Source organism: Ricinus communis, chromosome 1 (genome assembly GCF_019578655.1).
Source record: "Ricinus communis isolate WT05 ecotype wild-type chromosome 1, ASM1957865v1, whole genome shotgun sequence".
Classification (NCBI taxonomy): Eukaryota; Viridiplantae; Streptophyta; class Magnoliopsida; order Malpighiales; family Euphorbiaceae; genus Ricinus; species Ricinus communis.
The window spans coordinates 4,187,078-4,207,607 of NC_063256.1; the positions used below are offsets into that span (position 1 = coordinate 4,187,078).

Consider the following 20,530-nt stretch of genomic DNA (forward strand, 5'->3'; position numbering starts at 1 on the left):
GATCTAATTAAAAAAAATCTAACAAGATTTGCATTTTACTTCTTTAAAATTCAAAATTGTAGTTGTCTTATGCATGAATTAATATAGTCTAATAAGATCATATCACATGAATAGAAAAAACTGAACTTTTTGTCTAAGTTTCTAATCAATAATTAGAATTGACTAAGCAATGATTTTCAAGCAAATACAAAAATAAGATCAAAAGCCACAAAAAAATGCAATTAACATTATATACTATACTCTGAGTATATTATAAGTATATAATGCATGTCTACTACTATTAATGGTTATAATAACTAAAATCAAAACAATAACAATAAAGGTTTTTAAAAAATAGAGAGCATGACATGAAGTTCAGGTCTTAGTGCCTATAAGTAACAACCAAAGTTCTCTCTAAATCTCTAACTAAATTCCAACTAAAATATAAAATAAAAGCATAAAATGACATTAAAAATTGAATTAAAAATAAAAAGTTATAACTATTCCTTAAGTATAATAAAACATATATAAAAAGTGCTTAAATAATAAAAAGTAATTATTATAAGAATATGATTCATGCACAAATTAAAAACTATATAAAAATAAAATATTAAAAATATATATAAAAAAAGAAGATAAAGAACATGTAACAGTATATAGTATTTTGAATATAATATGAGTATATAATGAGTATCTATAACAATTTCATAATTAATTAAAATTTATAAAATTGTTACATCAATGTTATTAGATTATAATTATTGATTTTAGATGCTTGAAGAAATTGTTAAATTAATTTTAAAAATAAAATTCAAAATATTAAGAAAATAGATAAATATATTATAATTGTATAAAGTATTTCATGAGTATATTACGGGTATATAATAAATATATATATAGGTATTTTATAAGTATATATTTTAAATTTAATAAATTTATATTTATATTATGCGTGTTTGATTTATATTTAGTAAAATTTTTATATATTGATTATTATATGAGATAGATATATAAAAGAAATATATCAATTATACATAATATAGAAAAATTATCATCTAAAATATATAAAATAATTTTTAAAAGATACAGTGAAAAGTATATACTAAGTATATAACAAGTTTATTTTAGGTATATGATACTATGATTCTAATTGAGTTTTCTCCCTTTAAATTTTAAAATCATCTTTTATATTTTTTGATTTATAAATATGGTCACGTTATCTATTTTTCTTCATCATAATGAATACAATAACAAAAATTAAGTTAAAATAATTTATAATAAATTCAAACAAATAAAATAATTAAATCTAAGAGAAACGATACCTACTTAGTATTAAAGTTAACAATTCTATTACTAAACCTATTAATATTATCATATATGGAGCTTTTATTTTATTGTTTTATGTCTTTCTATTTAATACCATGATCATTGCGTTAAATATGTTAGGCTAGTTTTCATAAATGTTTAGTTTAGACTTTTTATTTTTGTATAAATTTTGTTATTTATTTATTTAATAAATAATTTCTTTATTTCCATATATTTATTAGTTTCAGTTATTATTGTTAGTTAACCATCATATTAATTTAGCAATAGTAATTGTTATAAACATATTTAAGTTGAATGTATTAGAAACACTAATCTTGTTTCAATCTATATTGGTAAAAGAAATTTTAGTTGTAGCATTAATTTCAGTGACTAAAGAAAAATGCACATCACCGTCTCATTCATTATATCTAAGCTTAAAGTAAAACAAAGAGATTACAAATTAAATGGCTAGACTAAATTCTGTCTTTAGCATATAGTTTTAAATCATAAGCATTTGCATTTACATTGCATATTTATTTATTGTTTGGTTACTTTACTTTATAAATATTACTCTCTCAAAAAATACTGATTCAGAGTGTTTAGATTTACTTTTATTGTTTTGTATTGATAATTAATCTTTATAATAAGTGGCCTTATAGTTCTCTGAGAAATTGACCTCTTGGCGAACTTACCGTTACTTTAAGAACGGTTCATACACTTGCGAGTGCTAACTTAGACACAATAATAATTATTTAGTATATTATACTCATTTATTATAAATCTATATTACTTCAAAAGAGAATTTATTGAGCAATTTGTTGCAAATATAACTTGATTATAGTGATATCAAATTAGTAATGTTGCATATCTGTAAATTTAGTTTGATTAAAAATGCATATTTTAATTTGCATATCTGTAAATTTTGTTTGATTATAAATACATATTTTAATTTGATTAAAATTTTAATTATAAATTTTATTTCTATTGATCAAAATTCAAAAAGAGGAAATGGATATATTATGAAAATTAATGAGGGCCGATCTTTTTATAAGCATTAAAGAACCTATCATGTCAATATCTATTCACACTAAAATAGAATTATTACAATTATTTTTGTTACCGAGTTATTGTAAATTATTAAAAATAATAATTACTTATTCTCTAGTTAAATTAATAATTTTATATTTTGAAAGATGCCATATTTTGTTTTTAATCCAGTCTAAAATAATAATAAAAAACTTGTCATGAAAATAATGTTGAAGCTGACCTGAAAAATAAGAATAAAAAAAAAAAGATAATAACGTGAGTTGTGCAAAATTGCACTGTCTTTATGGATTATTTTTGTATCCTCCAGGATTAAACAGGTCTTCTAAAAAATGTAGGAATCAGGAATAATAGTAATAATTTTATTAAAATAATAACCCAGTAGAAAAAAGAAAGAAAGAAAATTCTACAGAAAAAAAGATATTTTTCTGTGTATGTAATCAAAAGCTATATTAAAAAGATTCATTTCTTTATATTAAAAAGAAGATGGCCGTTGATAGCCTAAAAAGATGAAGTAATCTCAGCCACGAAAATCACTTTCTTAAACTGTCAAAGATAATGTTACAGTGTGTTTTTAACCAGCTAATGAATAGCACAAGTTAGTTAAAGATATTATCTCATAAAACAAGAATAATAATAGCTACATAAAAGGTCTTTTGATAATAGTAAAAGGCTAAGAAATAGGTTAAGTTGTTAACTTGGTAAAACAAAAGCTAAAAACCCATTCGTTAATAAGACGTGGCTAACAAATATAATTCTCAATATTGAAATATTTATAACAATCCCCCCAATATTTCAAAATTAATTTTATTTACTGGGTTAAATATTTTAGTGTATAATGCATCAATTTGGTGTCTTTTAGACTATGAACTAAATTTAGAAAAATAAGACATAATATAAAGAATTTGGTGAAGCATATAGCTTCTATGAACCAAGTAATTCTTAAATTTTATGTTAACATATTATTGATCACATTATACCCCTACTAATACTATTGTTCAACGTTGTATTGCGCTAATAAGTGCGTGCGCGCGACTGGTATTTCATGAGTGCTCTAGAAATTATGCCACAATCTCATAGAAGCAACCCCACTTCATACTTATATAGGTGATTTCATCAAGTGTATACTGCAATTATATACACCATCCATGAGGAATATGAAATTCGTTAAGAGTTATTAACTCATCCTCACATTAATTGCATTATAGCACAACTCACATCATAGGAATAGACAAAATTATAGTGCTAGCATGATTAACACATGATTTATTATTATCCGTATGAACCTAATTCATGGGATCTCCAATCACAAAGGTCAGGTTACCATCATGGTTAATTCTCAAATTGGCACAAGTCCCATTCCCCTCGATGTTTCAAAAATTAATTTTCTTCCCAATGGTTTAGTCAGTGGATCGGCCAAGTTCACTTCTGACTTCACATAATCTATGGATATAACTCCATCTTTTTTCAGCTGCTTAATTACATTATGTCTTAGACGGATATGTCTATTTTTACCATTAAAAGATTTGTTCTTTGCAATGGTTATTGCCGTTTGGCAATCACAATACATAGACACTGAAGGAGTTGGTTTTATTCCCAAAGGAATACTAGCTAAGAAGTTTTTTAACCACTTAGCCTCATTGCGAGCTAATTCTAGAGCTATAAACTCTGACTCCATAGTGGATCTTGCTATAATTATTTGCTTAGATGATTTCCAAGCAATTGCACCACCTCCTAGTGTAAACATATAATCACTTGTGGATTTTATCTCATATGAATCTGAAATCCAGTTAGCATCGTTGTATCCTTCTAACACAGCAAGAAATCCACTATATAGTAAACTATAATTCATGGTTCCTCTCAAATATTTCATTAGTCTGACTACGACAGCCCAATGATCACGGTTAGGATTATGTGTATATCTACTCAATCTACACATAACATATGCTATGTCAGGTCGAGAGAAATTCATTAAATGCATTAAACTCCTAATTATTTGAGCATACTCAGATTGTGCAACTGGATCTCCTCTATTCTTTATTAATTGAGTGTTAGCATCATAAGGGGTACTCGCAGGTGTGACATCAAAATGTCCAAACTTCTTAAGAAGTTTCTCAATATAATGCTCTTGTGATAGCATTATACTATCACCCTTCCTTATGATTTTAACACCCAATATTACATTTGCTTCTTCCATATCTTTCATATCAAATTTAGAAGCAAGAAAAGATTTTGTTTCATGTATTATACTAAGACAAGTACCAAATATAAGCATGTCATCCACATATAAACAAATAATGACATACTCACCATCAATAAGTTTAGTATAAACACATTTATCAACATCAGTAGAGGAAAAGCCATCACCAATCAACACTTGATTAAATTTCTTATGCCATTGTTTAGGAGCTTGTTTTAAACCATATAAAGACTTAAGAAGTTTGCAAACTTTGTTTTGTTGTCTAGAAACAATACAACCCTCGGGTTGTGTCATATAAATTTATTCTTCCAAATCACCATTTAAAAATGCTGTTTTAACATCTATTTGATGAATAAAAAGTTTATAAATGGAAGCCAAGGCAATTAAAACTCTAATAGATGCAATCCTAGTAACAGGGGCAAAAGTGTCAAAATAATCAACATTTTGTTTCTGAGAAAAACCTTTTGCAAACAACTTAGCTTTGTATTTTTCAATCGAACCATCTGGATTAATTTTTCTTTTAAAAATCTATTTACAACCAATAGGTTTTGCACCAGGGGCAAATCAACTAAAATCCAAGTTTTATTTTGATTAATAGAATCAATTTCGGTTTTAATTACTTCTTTCCAAAATACAGAATCAGAAGAAGAAATAGCTTCCAAATAAGTTAAAGCATCATTTTCAACTAGATATGTATAAAAATCATTTCCAAAAGAATTTTGTATTCTTTGTCTCTTGCTCCGGCTCAACTCCTCAATAGAGTTTTCAGTATCATTTTCAATAGGCACATGAGAAATTGACTCAGTTTTTAACGGAAATATATTCTCAAAAAATTCTACATTTTTAGTCTCAACAATTGTATTACAATCAAGCACATCACTTTTTAATACAAGAAATCTATATGCAGCACTATGTTTAGCATACCAATGAACATATAATCAGATGTTTTAGAACCAATTTTCTTTTCTTAGGATCAGGCAATATAACTTTAGCAAGAAACCTCCATACTTTTAAATATTTAAGGTTAGGTATATGGCCTTTCCATGACTTATAAGGTGTTTTACCAGTTTTCTTAAGTGACATCCAGATAAGATAGTTTCACCCCAAAGATTATCATTTGCAAAAGAACTGACAAGTAATGCATTCATCATTTTTTTTAGGATTCTATTTTTCCTTTCTGCTACACCATTTGATTCAGGGGAATAAGGAGGAGTCACTTCATGTATTATTCCTTCTTCTTCACAATATTCATTAAATGCTATATATTCACCACCTCTATCATATCTAATTCTTTTAATCTTTTTATTAAGTTGGTTTTCAACTTCAGCTTTATATATCAAAAACATGTCAAAGGCTTCATCTTTGTTTCTTAACAAATAAAGTTTAGCATATCTTGAACAGTCATCAATAAAAGTCACATAATATTTTTTACCACCTCTAGTCATTGTTTGTTTTAGGTCACCTAAATCAGTATGAATTAAACTAAGTAATTCAGATTCTCTAACAACAAAATGACATGTTTTCTTAGTTAATTTTGTTTCAGCACATATTTGACATTTATCCATATTAGCTTTGTTTATGCCAGAAATAATACCAAACGATTGCATTTTATTTATATAACTAGCATTCACATGTCCTAATCTAGCATATGCCATAAATCAATAGAGTCAATCAAGTAAGCAGAAGAACATGTATTTCCTTTCATTATTTCAGAAACATTAAGTACAAAAAATCCCTGATTATAATAACCCTTTCCTACAAAAATATTATTTTTTGTCATAACAATTTGGTCAGATTCAAATGACACCTTAACTCCACCTTTTCTCATAAGTGCAACATATACTAGATTAGCTCTAATATTTGGCACATGAAGCACATCATGGAGAGCGAAGATCTTGCCGGATGTGAGCCTGAAAAGAACTTTTCCTTTTTCAAGAACATTAGCAGTTCGGGAATCACCAAGGTACACATATTCTTCTCTTTCCCCTACTGGTGTGTAGGAGGTAAAAGCATCTTTGTTTGCACAAATATGCCTAGTAGCACCAAAGTCTACCACCCAGTTTTTCACATCGGCCACAAGATTAACTTGAGAAATAACAGCAGCAATAATATCATCTCCTTCGACCAAATTTGCCTTTGGTTTAGGAGGATTGTCATTTTTCGCTCTCTTCCTGCACTGAGGTGCATGATGACTTGGCCTTCCAAATTTGCCTTTGGTTTAGGAGGATTGTCATTAGCAACTCTGGGTTTGTAATCAGAATTATGAGAAATAAGAAGAAAAAAAAAAGACAATAACCTGAGTTGTGCAAAATTGCACTGTCCTTAGGGATTATTTTTATATTCTCCAGGATTAAACAAGTCTTCTAACAAATGTAGGAATCAAGAATAATATTAATAATTTTATTAAAATAATAATCCAGTAGAAGAAAGAAAGAAAAAAAAATTCTACAGAAAAAAGATATTTTTTTATGTATGTAATCAAAAGCGATTTATTTCTTTATATTAAAAAGAAGATGACCGTTGATAGCCTAAAAAGATGGAGTAATCTCAGCCATGAAGATCACTTTCTTAAACTGTCAAAGATAACATTACAGTGTCTTTAACCAGCGAAAGAATAACACAAGTTAGTTAAAGATATTATCTCATGGAACAAGAATAATAATAGCTACTTTTAAATAGCTACAGAAAATGTCTTTTGATAATAGTAAAAGGCTAGGAAATAGGTTGAGTTGTTAACTTGGTAAAATAAAAGTTAAAAATCCATCGGTTAATAAGAGGTGGTTAACAAATATAATTCTCAATATTGAAATATTTATAACAAATAACATACTTTTATATTTATTATCAATTTAAATGAATGTAATATATATATATATATATATATATATATATATATAATTTATTAATCACAAAAGACTACATTAATATGTTAAATTATACAGTTTTTTTGGCTTTATTGGTATTTAAAAAAGTTGTTTTGATGCATAACTTTTATGTATTCTAATCATTATTTAAATAAATTTTTCTAATTTTATATTTCTAAATCTTATGCATTAAGGACCGTCAATTAGTACTCGATTGATTTTGACTCTTATCTTCTCACATGACTTCATCAATATTGTTAGCCTCTTGTTCGATTCATGATGTTCACATGATTAACCATTTATCTTATTTTCATTATCATCCATATATCATTATTTTTCTTGTTTTATATATGATTATGATAATATAATCGATCTATTTAACTTTAATAATTTAATCATTAATCCTTACAATTACTCCATAATCATTTCATATAAGTTCTTGATATTTGGTCTAACTTGAAGTCTCCATATTAAAGCTTTTGTCTATTTTCATTCAGAATATTTTATTTTTAAAATTTTAAGGTCATTTTTTATTTCTTCTCGGACCAAGTTTGACTCTTAAATATAATTATTTAAATTTAAAATATAAATAGTTTTTATAATTTTATTTTTTAACTGTAAATATGTGCTTAGCATTTGACTCTCTTACACGAACTTGTTAAAATTTTATAATATAAGTACATGTAGCATTGACTAATAAATTAAGAATATAATTAGCTTAATATCAAAGATCAAAGTTGTGATAAAATACTCACATTATAACGATCCAATATACTATGGTGGTTATTATTTATAATTTATGTATGGATGAGTCAAAGTATATATATATATATATAAAAATTAAATTTTCTGGCGGTTTGCTAATCTGAAATCCTATTGCATTACATGTTGTCTCAGATCATCCTATCAAGTTGTTATTCCAAACTTGTCAAAAACCTGGGCAGTACTCAAGATGACTTTCCATATAAATCTAACAAACTATCGTATCCACAAAATATTTATATATAAAACTTAAAGCACCCTTTTTTTTTTCTTAAAAATTTATCTTATAAATATACATTTTATGCACTGTTTTAGCAAGATTCCATAAGAACAAAATGTTATGGAAGTTTTAAGTAGTAACACTAGAAATGCTGTCATGTTGCAAAATTCAATTTAGTTTAGGCGCTGTGTGAGTAAGATTCCATAAGAACAAAATTTTATGAAAATTTTTCAAGTTTGTAACACTAGAAATGCTGCCATCCTACAGAATTTAACATGTCTGGCCCTTCTCTTTTTAACATTTTCTTCTCCACTTGCCTACATATAGGACTAGCTACCCCATCTCTCGATAAGCCAACCCAACGCTATACAAAGTTTCTCCAGTTTCAAACACTCCTTTCTTCCATTCATTCTTCTTCTGATCTGCTACTTTCAGCCCTTGTTTAGTTTCTTTCAGTTTGGTAGAGATAAAACATCTTATAAGGGGACCTCAAGGCTTTGCTTTCTTCAAGTACTTGAATACAAAAATTCCAAATTCTTCTGTCTCAACTTCTACCTTCTTTGTTGGGTCCTTTTCCTTTCCTTTTGTAGCTTTGTGCCTCCTGTATCCTGTTTTCCTGCTTCCAGATACATTTCTTGTTACTTCTTGGTGTCATTTTCTCTTATTCTTTGTGTTTTTGTGCGAAAGAATATATATATTAATAGCTATGGCTAATTTAACTTTCAGTACTAGCATTGCACAAACATTGCCTTTGGAAAATAGCAGTACTATTAATAACAATCTACGCGATGTTTCCTTCTCTTCCTACTTGAACAACGGCGAGGTACGTAAACTTGCTGGTCAACAAGATCAAGAACAGCATCGTTTCTTGGGAAGAAAGAAAGTAGAAGATGGAGAAATTGGAGTATTTAGTGCTGAAAAGTATTTCAACGGAGGAATTGAAGAAGATAGTACTCCAAGACTTACCAATATTATTCCAAGGAAGTACAATCAGCCAAAGAAAGATCATGAACAGGACGATTTAATCTCTAGAAAACCAATAGTTCTTCCAGCTGGATCTCCAAGTATTATTTCTGATTCAAGTTGGAACAGCCAGACCGCTTTGCTGCAGAACGTTCAAAGAAAGACTGTTCTGCAAAGAAAAACAAGTAATAAAGCAAATGGAAGAAGTAGTGGAATGAATTTTCTCGCTGGTCTTGGTTGCAAATGTTCTTGTTCTGATAAAGATTCTATTGATGTTGATGATGCCCATGTCGGCGAAATCAGTTTCAAAAGAAGTCCTAATGCTTCAGGTATGCTTCAAAACAAAGCAATTACGGAAGAACTCACCAAGACCAATCTTGATCCTAATACACCACGCTCAGGATCTTTACTATCCGAGGAGAGTTGCTGTCAGGGTTTGGATAAGTTGGGAATTGGCATGAACAGAGAGAAGTGTTTTAGTTTCCCAATGTCAGATCATGTAGCAGGAAATCTTCCTAATAAATTGAGACTTCGAGAGGAAGAACTAAATCCGCGAAAATCACTGGAGGTGTTTGGCTCCCCAGTACATGACAAGAAAAGCAAGTCTTTTAGAATTGAGAGGAGGCTGTCAATGTTGTCCTGGGATACAACTCCAAAAATGGAAGAGATTGCCTACTCCGCTACATCATCAGGTGTAGTTTACAACGATAATGAGAGCGATGCAAGTTCAGACTTATTTGAGATTGAGAGCCTGACAGGAAAAGTTACTCCATTTCTGGCAAGGCAAGGATCAGATGAAACTTCTGGCTGTATCACCCCAACAACTTGCTATGCACCAAGCGAGGCTAGCATAGAGTGGAGTGTAGTCACTGCTAGTGCTGCAGATTTCTCTGTAATGTCTGATTATGAAGAGATGAGGCCATCCACAACAGCACCAAGTCCAATAAAGATATTTCCTATAACAGCAAAGTCTAAAACTAGTGGAACTGGCAAAGAGACACCAAGACGTCGCCCCAACATTTTGCTGGGATGCAACAGTCACAAGGCTGTAAAAATTGCAGGAGATATATACAGAACAAGCGATGACAAGGCAAATTTTGATCCAAGATTGCGTCGCGTGTCGGATTTGTACGTGCCAGTCCCAAAATTTCCAGTTGAAAATAAGCTGATGGGGTTCGGTTCAAGACAAAATCAACGTGCACTCAGTAGCACCAGCCGTTCACTCCCTCGGTTGCACCCACCTCAAAGTTCTCATCTTTTGTACATTCAATAAGTCAAAATCTCTTAGCTGAAAGTTATTCCTAATTATATGTCCATTCCCTTCCGTGATCAACATTAGAAACTAGGTGACTAGTATATTAATGTTTTCTAAAGATGCTCTTGGTTTCTTGCTGCTTGTGGAAATTTTATTTGATTAAAAGCATCTGGATGTGTTGAATCTAGCTACTTCTTACAAGGTTACAAGGCAATGTAAGTTATATATGCCCTTGATTTGCAGTTCTAATTTGATTCCTTATTTCCAATGTAAGCCTGTAAGTTAAGGAAGAATGCATGTGTTTCAAAATCTATCTGGTTTTCTAGTTTGCTAATGCTTCAGCTTGCATAAATCTAGTCTCATCATCCTGTACTTTGATGAGTATAAACCTGAAGAATAAAAATGTTTTTCTTACTGAAACAGAAGTTTTGAGCCGTACAATCTGGGTAAAAGCATGTATTAGAAGATATTTTTGTTCGGACCATTAAGGAAAAGTGAAATGAGAAAATAGTAAAAGAAAAAGCAAAGAAGAACACTTCATTACCCTTTTGAAGCTTCCAATACGTGTCTCAGTTTTAAAAAGTGCATAATGCAAGTTGTTGCAGGGTACTTTTACAAGACATTAACAGCTGTTGGTCCCAGAAAGTGCCGAAGATGCTACATGTTTCTGACAACATATAAGGTTTTATTCCTGCTAGAACAATTCAAGGTGAACTGGAGTGGCAATGCCTATTCCATCACAAATTCCATATTAATGACATTTCATCAAGAATGTCTATTAAAATGACTCATTTATTTGTTGCATTCAATTATAAGGTAAGGTAGGCTTCTTCCATCAATTCCACAACCACCATATTAATGAGGTTGGTCCATGGTTTCATACTATTCCTTTCATCCATAAGTAGTGCACCTTTGAATTTACTAATATTATACAGAAGATATATATTCAAGAAAGTTCTTGTCCATCAAGGAAAATACTGAAATCATGGATACAGAAAATAAAACCTGCAGCTTTACTCCCTTTTTTTTCCCTGTATGAAGTTTTGATAGTAAGCAACTTGGCCTTTATTGTTTGAGAAGATGAACAAAGAATCATAAAGACATTCGATTTACCTAATCAGAAGATAAAATTAAATGATATGAAAAGCTTGCCATGTGCATGATGTAAAAAATAACTCATCGGGCAAAAGTATATAAGAATAAATGTGAAAAGTACAGTGTCCATTGATAATCAGCAAAAGAGGGAACAAGATCACGCAGATTATCTTAGCTGGAAGACGCTCACTTGTGGCACAGATGAAGGACGACAGATCTAAGATTAACCAAAATTGCCATAATATTAAGTTCGTTGGATACCCGCATAGTGTAAAAGCTCAAGGACAAGTGAAATGTCTTCTGTCAAGGGCCAAATGAGAGAGACATGCATTAAAGGCCATCAGATTAGGTCACTAACATGGAGAAACAATTCACCTTCAAGCTATAATGATTGATAAAAACTAAATTTAATGGAAGGAAAAGTTCTGTTAAGTCTGCAAAACCTATCTTTTTCCAAGTCTATCATCTCTCTATCAGAAGTTTATTAGTATGTTTGATTATTAATAACAGACCAATGGGAGTCCACACGTCTTTGTTTGAAACTCCCTGCATTTTCTACAATTTTGGGTTGTTGGAATGTTACCTTGGGATGACGGTCCGTGAGGATTGGTCTCAAAGCTGTAGAAGCCATTGGGAATCAGTTTTCTCTTCACGGATAACACTTGTGATAAAAATTAAAAAGAACTAGTAAAAAGATAATAGCTTAGATCAACAACAGACCCCACTTTTCCAGTCAAAGTGACGCAAATAACCCATTGAACATAATCTATGACTTTCTAGTCTCTGCATCTCTGTATGATTCCAATCAACAGCACCATGAATATGTGGCAGACGACTCTGTAAAAGATATGAAAAAGGTACCTGCGATAAATAATAATAATTTGATCAAACTATCCAACAAAAGGCCACAATTAATATAGAGCCCCAAAATATAGATACATAATCCATTGTGCCAAAATCTATATTGGTACATCCTCTTGATGTTAACTGTATAGACCAAACAAGTAACGCACAGCAATATATTTACATACAAATGACAAAAGCGATGTAGTTAATTAAAATGGGAAAACTGATAGTTGTGCTACATCGTTGCAACAATCAGTGCCTTCATCAGGCATTATCTAATCATCCTTGTACTCTTTAGCAGGCCGTGCTTCAAAGCCACCACCATCTCTTTTCTCTAGTGAATAAGGCATATAAGTTCCAAGAATTTTATCCCACATAACGAAGAATGGCTGCGAAAAGTTGTATTTGCTACCATACAGTTGATGATGGACATCATGGTAAGCAGTATTGTTTTTAAAGAAGACGTGGAAAAGGTTCCCTGGAAGCCACAGCCCACAATGGTCATCCACTGTTTTGATCGTGGCAAAGGAGAAGAAGAAAACGGAGGCTCTAGGAGACATGCCTGAGAGAAGAAAAGATAAAGCCCCACCAATTGTGTCGAGAAGAAGCCCCTCGACTGGATGATTATACAATGCTCCAAATGCGTAGGGTACAACAAGTCGATGATGTTGAGAATGGATATGCTTGTATAGAAACTTGTTGTGGTGCATGTATCTATGCATAAAATACTGCCAAGTATCCAAAACCAACATTGCTGTAACGAACTGTCTAGCTAGAATCATTAGGGAAGGCTTTTGATCCATAGCAGTCTCAGAATCATCTCCAGTTACCTATAGAACAGCAGGATTCAATTGTAAAGTAAAATCAATAGCAAATCATGTATAGAATTGTGAATGACTTGACTTTAGGCAGGTTAAGATCACAGCTAGAAAACAAAATAAATAACCAAAGCCCAAAAGAACAGAAACAAAAAGATGGCACACACAGCTTGCTGCTGGTTCAGGTAAACAGAAAAGAAAAGGTATAAAAGGCATTACAACCAACAAACTTTGGTTCAGAAAATCTTACAATAAGTACAGAATTTGAGCTGCGATTATCAAAGTTGAACTCATCAACCAAACAATTGCAATCTAGAAACAATTTTAACAAATAAATAACCAAAACCATTCCACTTGATTGATCAATTCCTGTCTGTTCATGCTCCGAACCACACACATACAAAAGAAGAATTGATATTTAAGTGTTGCAAAACTTTTCCCTTGCCCATTTATTTTTGGTTGGTTTGAGTTTACAAGGAACAGGATTAGCCACTTAACTGATTTAGAGGCACAACTGATCTTAGAAATTAATACAAACACATAAATTGCGTCCTGTTAGCATATACGTTAACCATACATAACTACATAAAGTCATATATAGGACCTAAAATACTTACCAACAAGAAAGCACAGCACGCAAAGCAGAAATTATCCAGTTATGCACGTCTGAGCAATCTACCATGTTATGCAACAACATGCTTTCTTAAAGAAAAAAAAAAATCAGGCATAATTTCCGAAGGGAATAGAATAATATTTTCCTTATTAGAAGGTTCTGATTTCACTAGGCATAATAAAACTAATGGAAAAGGCTCAAAGTCAAAAGAGACGTCAAAACTGGAAAAAAAAGCAAATGATCGCCAGATTTCCCACTTTGCAACAAAATAAAACTGCTCATCTTAATGTCTAAAACAAAGTTTCAGACGTAAAATAAATAGAATAACAACAATCATAGAGAACAGGTCAAAATAAAATCAATCTAATAACGAATGGGGAAAATAAAAACATACCGTAAACAAGATGATCGCAACAACAGCTTGAATTGCTTGTTGAAGAAGAACCCCTTTAACAACAGTAGATTTAGATACCAGATTTTTCTCGTCTTCGTCTTGCTTAGTATGTAGCCTATAATTATCAAAATATCCTAAACCAATATATAACCCCGAATAAACCCAATAAATTACAATTGGAAGAAAAGTACCCAGCAATTCATCTGAAATTTGAAACTCCATGTCTTAAAATTAATTATCAATAATCAATCAAAGCATAAAAGTTTCAGTTTTTTCTTTTTTTTAAATTGAGTTCTTTTTTTCTTTCAAATTTCTAATTTAAAATCTTGAGGTTTTTTCTTCTATAAATAGAAATAAAGCATAATTGTGGGATGAGGTTATATAATTGAAATTAGGGTTTGAATAAAAATAAGGAAGAAGATTCCATAATTGAGTCGTTGGAATCAAAGAAGAAGACAAGAGGAATGGTGACTTTTGAAAGAGACCCAAAACACACACAACTTCTTTTGTAATTGGAAAACAGAAAAATCAAACAATCAAAAACCCACACAGCTTTTGATTCTTTTTCTGTTTGGTTAAAACGACACCGCCTTTGACTGGGGATAGATATAGAGGATAGGAGGAATACCGTTTGTTGTTGTGAATGCAGTAAGTGGAAAATTCGCGCAGAACGTGTCAGCGTGCGCACTCCTGACTTTTCCTAATATTGACACGTCATTAAATTTATTTTTCTTTTTTATTAAGATCACGAAAAAGAAAATCTTTTTATTGCATTACTTTCTCATTAAATTAATTGTGTAGGAATCAAAATGGACCAGAGAGAGGAGGCGGGTTCTGAGATTATTATTTCCGGTTTAATAATCATTCTGAGAGAGAGAAATGCCATTTTATCGATGAAAATGCAACAAATTTAAGTTTTAACAGACTTCTAATGGCACTTTAATACTGTTATTGCACTTATCTTTTTATTTTAAACTTTTTTTAGATTAATAACCTGATCTTTTAAAATTTCGTTGTTGGTTGATTAAGATTAGCTAATAAAACAGTACAGCGAATACACAAGAAATAATGAACTCGCAATAATTCAGTAGGATTGGAAGACCTTATTGTATCAAGTTTGCTAAAATATAAAGCAATTATACAATTTGACTTGTTTTATCGTTCTCCTTGATGGATTATGATTTTTTTGTATTTTACCAATTAAATGGTATTTTGATTTTTCTATTGGATCATTATTTTTAAATCCAAAGGTTCCAGTTTAATCACGAATGATGAAACCAGTTAAAAATTAACTTAAGCGCACGTCCAGTGTTTTTCATGTTAGACATGTTACATTCTAATAATTGTCAATCTTGGCGACAGATATTTGCTGCAGATAAAAGGCAGGAAGGAATAAGATTCTTTTGGTGCACCAAATTCGCTTACTATTTCACCGGCCAACCTGGCAAATACCAATGAATAGCTGAAGGAATATATTAAAATCCAGGTCAACTGCCTTATTGCAATCACAAATGCTTCTAATTCTAAATTGGGATTTACATACATAGAGATGTAAATACTTCATACTTACAAATGGGAATTGTTGTAATTTTAAAGACATTGGAGTTGAATGATTAAAATTTGCTCTCCATATGTACAATATCACTGCTTACAATTGAACATGCTCCTAATTTTATACAAGGTATTCATGTTCATGGTAGCAAGGTGACAAGAGCATCAACAAATAAATGTAATTGACAAAGAACTGTGATTGATTTCCTGAGGGTGACAGTATTAACATAGCAATTTTCTTCCTTTTCCTTCGAAACAACTTCCAGAAAAATATTCAACTAGAAATGTCATAATCTAGCAGAAAATGGCCCTATATGTCTTTCACAAAGCTTCCAAACCTGTAGTCTCAGGAACTTTTTTGAGAAAGTCAAGGCGAGTTTGCTTGGTTCGCTTGCAAGAACCTGGAAAAGATATGAGAAGAGAAAACCAGTTTAAAGAATTGACCCTGCATTCCGGATGCATGAAAATAAACGAAGGTGAAAATTCCTGCACTACCTTTTGCCTTGCCCTTCTCATTGGATGACATGACGGAGGATTTCCAATCCTCATAAGCAACTCTCTCCTCTCTCTTACGCTTCTTGTAACTTGAAAGCTGCAGAATCTCATGTCAGTTCCAACTTATTTGGATGTAATACTTTAGAATAAGCTTGGTGTGAAGATAAATTACAGTAATAACTAAGCAATTCAGGATTAGCAGAATTAATGAATCATGGAGTTTACTGCTTTGGCCAAGTTAAGAAGGATTCTCTGTTGATAAAACAATTGGCAGAGGGATATCAGATTGTCATTGTTAAAACACTAGCCTCAGTTTATATCACCAGAAACTGATGAGATGAATGCATTTCAACCTCTAATGAGCATCTTGATCCCTGCTAAGCCTTAAGCTAATGAAGGTATAGGTCTAGACAACCTCTAGTCATTTGTGGTTTAATCTATATATTGCAGGAAACACCACATTCAAGCCAGAGCCATCACTGGCATGCATCAAATAAGAAATTGCTGTCAATTGAGCTGCAGAATTATTCGTATTCATGTTACGCACAAACTTCAAGCCAATAGAACTTTGATTTATTCTGTAAATAGAACACTTCAAATAGTGTTTCGAGTATTCACAGAAATCACATTAAACTGGCGTCACTTTCTCTACATGTATCATAGGTGTATCTAGAAGCTAAGCAGATAGAGAATTCAAAACAATGAGAGGTGATGCAGTAATACCTCTGGTCCATCATCAGATAAATATCCACCATCCTCAAATTTTCTTTTCTCAGGTAAGACATCCAGCAGTTCTACAGGAAGAAGTTATGGAAAAAAATTGTCAATTTTGAATCAAACAATCAATATAAACAGTTAAGTCATCCTTCCTATTTAGTGACAACATAGAAATAGAAATCAAGACAAAACTGAGGGCCATAAATAATCATCAAGAGCCCAATCAGCTCTTACCTCGGTTGCACTTCACCTCTCTGGGATCCTTCTTTTCCTTTGAGATCCCAAAAACATCATGGCAAAGGTCCTTCATTGAGGTGGAGACCTATATGTTAAACTCCAAATTAGTAAAAATAATGCAGTTTGATCCACCAAAGATTTAGACAAGCAATAAAGCTGTTTTTTTCTTACACTTTTGAATTCAGCTTCGGACGTGCCACAAACTTCAATCAATTTAAGCTTATCTATCTTCAGCTGTGAAGCAAGAAATTTCAACCAAATGAGCTAAAACACAATATCATATAGTTCTTCAAGAACACCAGTAAGGAGAGTAGTAAACTTGCCTTGTGTCTCTTTGCACACAAGTAGAAAGCAACTGCAGTGAAGACAGGCCGGGTAAAGTCAGCAGTTGGGCGCCTCGAGGCTGGTAATGATGCAAGGAAGCGTTGCTTGTACCTGTAAAAATCAACATACTCAATAAGAAAAAAAGTAACAATAATGCATTTCATTAATACACTTGGAAAATCAACAAGACATCTATTTCCATATCTGCAAATTAGTACATACAATCTGATTTTAAGAAATGCTATTCTCATAGGAATTTTTACAAACACATAGCAAGTACCAGATTAAAAACAGGAAAATCAATTCGTTCAGTTGGCAAATTAAAGGAAAAGGGAAAGAGGATCTTACAATGATAAGCCATTTTTCACAAAAGGAATGAGCCTCACACATCCAAATTGAATTCCCAATTCTCTAATATCAAGCTTTGTTCTACACCAACAAAAACCAACATAACAGTAAGCTAATAATAATATAGCAAATATAAAACAAACAAAAAAATTAATAAATAAACAGAGACCCGAAAGAAAAATAGAAAAACTCACTTGACACCGAGACTATTTTGAAGCGAATTGAAGGATCTATTATAAGCTTTCTCTGACATTCCACTCAGTCTTATAGCAGCCTGCCTATCAAAAATCACCTGAAACCTACAGGTAGCAGTTAACGAGACCCATTAGCATACATAACCATGAATCCAGAAATTAAATTTAAAATGAATAACAATCGAAATGGGTACCTTGTAGCTGCTATTTCTAAGCAAATAATAGCCTTGCAGACCTCTCCCTACAATTAATTAAACAGACCATGTTAACATTTTTTAATCAACTAATCTAAAAAGATTGAATGAATTATAAGATTAAATAAAATCAATACTTACAATTCCGATGACGGAGGAGTCAAACTGGACGTCACAGAGGCGGCGGAGCTCGGCCGCTTTTCGGACAATGTGTTTGGATTCAGAGAGACCAAGTTTCTTAGCAATTTCTGAGAGATCCATTTGTGCTTTGGTAAAACGGTTGTTCTGTTGCTTATTATTAGAGAAATAAATTCTATTTCTATTTGGCATTTGAAGGGAAAAAGGTGAGAAATGCATGAAGAAAGATAAACTGAAAGAAATGGCGGGAAAGAGGATTTTGCGGGCAAAATATTATTTTTCCAGCGTTTTCGATTTGAACATTTGGCGCGCACTGTGTTGAGCGAATCTTATTGCCGGGAAGTTTTTGGGCGCCAAATTATATTGTTAATTTGTAAAATGTGGACTAATTAATTACTACTTGTCTTTTTCTTCTTTTACTGATTTTTATGCAAATGCGCCCATGTATATGAAATCATTAGGCATCTTCAATTGTCAAAAAAAGAAAAGGGTAAACGTGGTTTGATGTTTTTTTGGATGGGAGATGTTTTTTATTATTAAATGAATGATATATACTTTATTTTTTTAATATTTTATAAATATTTATATAATTTTATATATATTTAATATGAACTATTATTAATTTTATAAGTAATTTATTATCTAATAATATAGTAAATAAATTATAAATATATTAAAATTTTTATTCTAAAAAATTATTTCTTAGATTTGATTAAAATTAAAATATATTTTTAATAATTTACTATGATTATAAAATATCTAATTGAATGTTAAATTAATTAAATATATCTATTATATTAAATATTTATATTTTTATTAATATTTATAATTTAAAAAATAAAAGAATATATTAAATATATCTAAAGAGTGTTAAAAAATAAAATACATATTATATTTTTAATACAAAAAATACTTTCGTCCCTTAAATGTAAAAGCATCAAACCACATAATTATATTTATAAAAAAAGAAGTAAAAGATGCAAATATTATAAGTATATTTGGCTAAAGAAAAAGCATACTTGAATCGAGCCTCTTGCATACAATTATGATTTATAAGCCGGTACAGTAAAAATAAGAAGTAAGGACCGCCTAAGGTCAAATATCATATTAATTTTAATAAATTGAGTTTAAATCGGTTTTGAACTTAAATGAATAATTCGAACTGATTCAATATTTAATAACAGAAAGCTGAAAAGATAATAATTTAGTAAAATTTAGCTTCTTAACTTATTGTTAAATTTGATCATCTATATAAAAGAGTATTGAGTATATTCAAATATATTAATTCTTAATTAAATTGATTTAAGCTTTGATTCTTGTCGATATAAAAGGTAGCATTCTATAAATTATAAATAAAAATAAAATATAATGCTAAAATATTTGAGTAAAATATTTATTTTTGTGAAGAAATTGTTTATGCTTTATTATATTATTATAAAAAGTTATATTTTATTTTTATATTTACTTATATGCTATATAAATATTTTATATTATAATACTTTAAGTAAAAATATATATATATATATTATGTAAACATGGTTAGATAATAGTAGTAATTAGCCATTAGTTATTCTGTCAAAATTTAATTAGTACTTAAAAAGCTAACTAAATTAAATCATATTTCTTAATTTTTATGAAATATGTAGTTATTATAAAATAAAAAAATAAACAATGCGATGAATTTAAATTTTATAAAAATATTATAATCTTCATAATTTTGTAACTTAAAATTTCAATTTTACAATTATAAGAATCAGAATCAAAATTGAATCGTGTATAGAGCTATAATAAACACACACACACATATATATATATATATATATATATATATATATATATATATCAATTTTTGGAATAAAATATTCTTTTACATTTATGCTTAATTCTTGACACATAAGATTTTTATATTGACATGTGTATTTATTTTTTATATATAGAATTTAAATTTATGTATAATTTTATAGTTTTTTCTAT

General features: G+C 30.2%; 3 protein-coding genes across 3 annotated transcripts; 1 reads left to right on the top strand and 2 right to left on the bottom strand.

Annotated features, from left to right (window-relative positions):
- The first annotated feature begins 8,503 nt into the window (after positions 1–8,503).
- Positions 8,504–10,903, top strand: LOC8260623 (protein PHYTOCHROME KINASE SUBSTRATE 1). Its single transcript, XM_002522378.4, has one exon. The coding sequence runs from the start codon at positions 9,081–9,083 to the stop codon at positions 10,608–10,610; it is 1,530 nt and encodes a 509-aa protein (XP_002522424.3). The 5' UTR covers positions 8,504–9,080; the 3' UTR covers positions 10,611–10,903.
- Positions 10,904–12,578: 1,675 nt separating this feature from the next.
- On the bottom strand, positions 12,579–14,941 carry LOC8260622 (sphinganine C4-monooxygenase 1). The gene is made up of 2 exons (XM_002522377.4): positions 14,359–14,941; positions 12,579–13,363 (listed from the first exon to the last, which is right to left on the bottom strand). Exons 1-2 carry the CDS (start codon positions 14,578–14,580, stop codon positions 12,809–12,811), a joined length of 777 nt encoding a protein of 258 aa, XP_002522423.1. The 5' UTR covers positions 14,581–14,941; the 3' UTR covers positions 12,579–12,808.
- Positions 14,942–15,774: 833 nt separating this feature from the next.
- Positions 15,775–18,832, bottom strand: LOC8260621 (origin of replication complex subunit 6). The gene is made up of 10 exons (XM_002522376.4): positions 18,560–18,832; positions 18,419–18,465; positions 18,225–18,329; positions 18,031–18,111; positions 17,682–17,793; positions 17,530–17,592; positions 17,356–17,443; positions 17,128–17,198; positions 16,405–16,501; positions 15,775–16,310 (listed from the first exon to the last, which is right to left on the bottom strand). Exons 1-10 carry the CDS (start codon positions 18,773–18,775, stop codon positions 16,231–16,233), a joined length of 960 nt encoding a protein of 319 aa, XP_002522422.2. The 5' UTR covers positions 18,776–18,832; the 3' UTR covers positions 15,775–16,230.
- Positions 18,833–20,530: the final 1,698 nt, after the last annotated feature.

Excerpts from the sequence above, each read along its gene's own strand:
- LOC8260623 (XM_002522378.4), top strand. The coding sequence starts at position 9,081 with ATGGCTAATTTAACTTTCAGTACTAGCATTGCACAAACATTGCCTTTG.
- LOC8260621 (XM_002522376.4), bottom strand. The coding sequence starts at position 18,775 with ATGCATTTCTCACCTTTTTCCCTTCAAATGCCAAATAGAAATAGAATT. Across the intron at positions 18,466-18,559 it reads ACTCCTCCGTCATCGGAATT|GGAGAGGTCTGCAAGGCTAT; the intron begins GTAAGTATTGAT and ends AATTAATTGTAG. Across the intron at positions 17,593-17,681 it reads TGTGTGCAAAGAGACACAAG|CTGAAGATAGATAAGCTTAA; the intron begins GCAAGTTTACTA and ends CTTGCTTCACAG.
- LOC8260622 (XM_002522377.4), bottom strand. The coding sequence starts at position 14,580 with ATGGAGTTTCAAATTTCAGATGAATTGCTGGGTACTTTTCTTCCAATT. Across the intron at positions 13,364-14,358 it reads TTGCGATCATCTTGTTTACG|GTAACTGGAGATGATTCTGA; the intron begins GTATGTTTTTAT and ends GCTGTTCTATAG.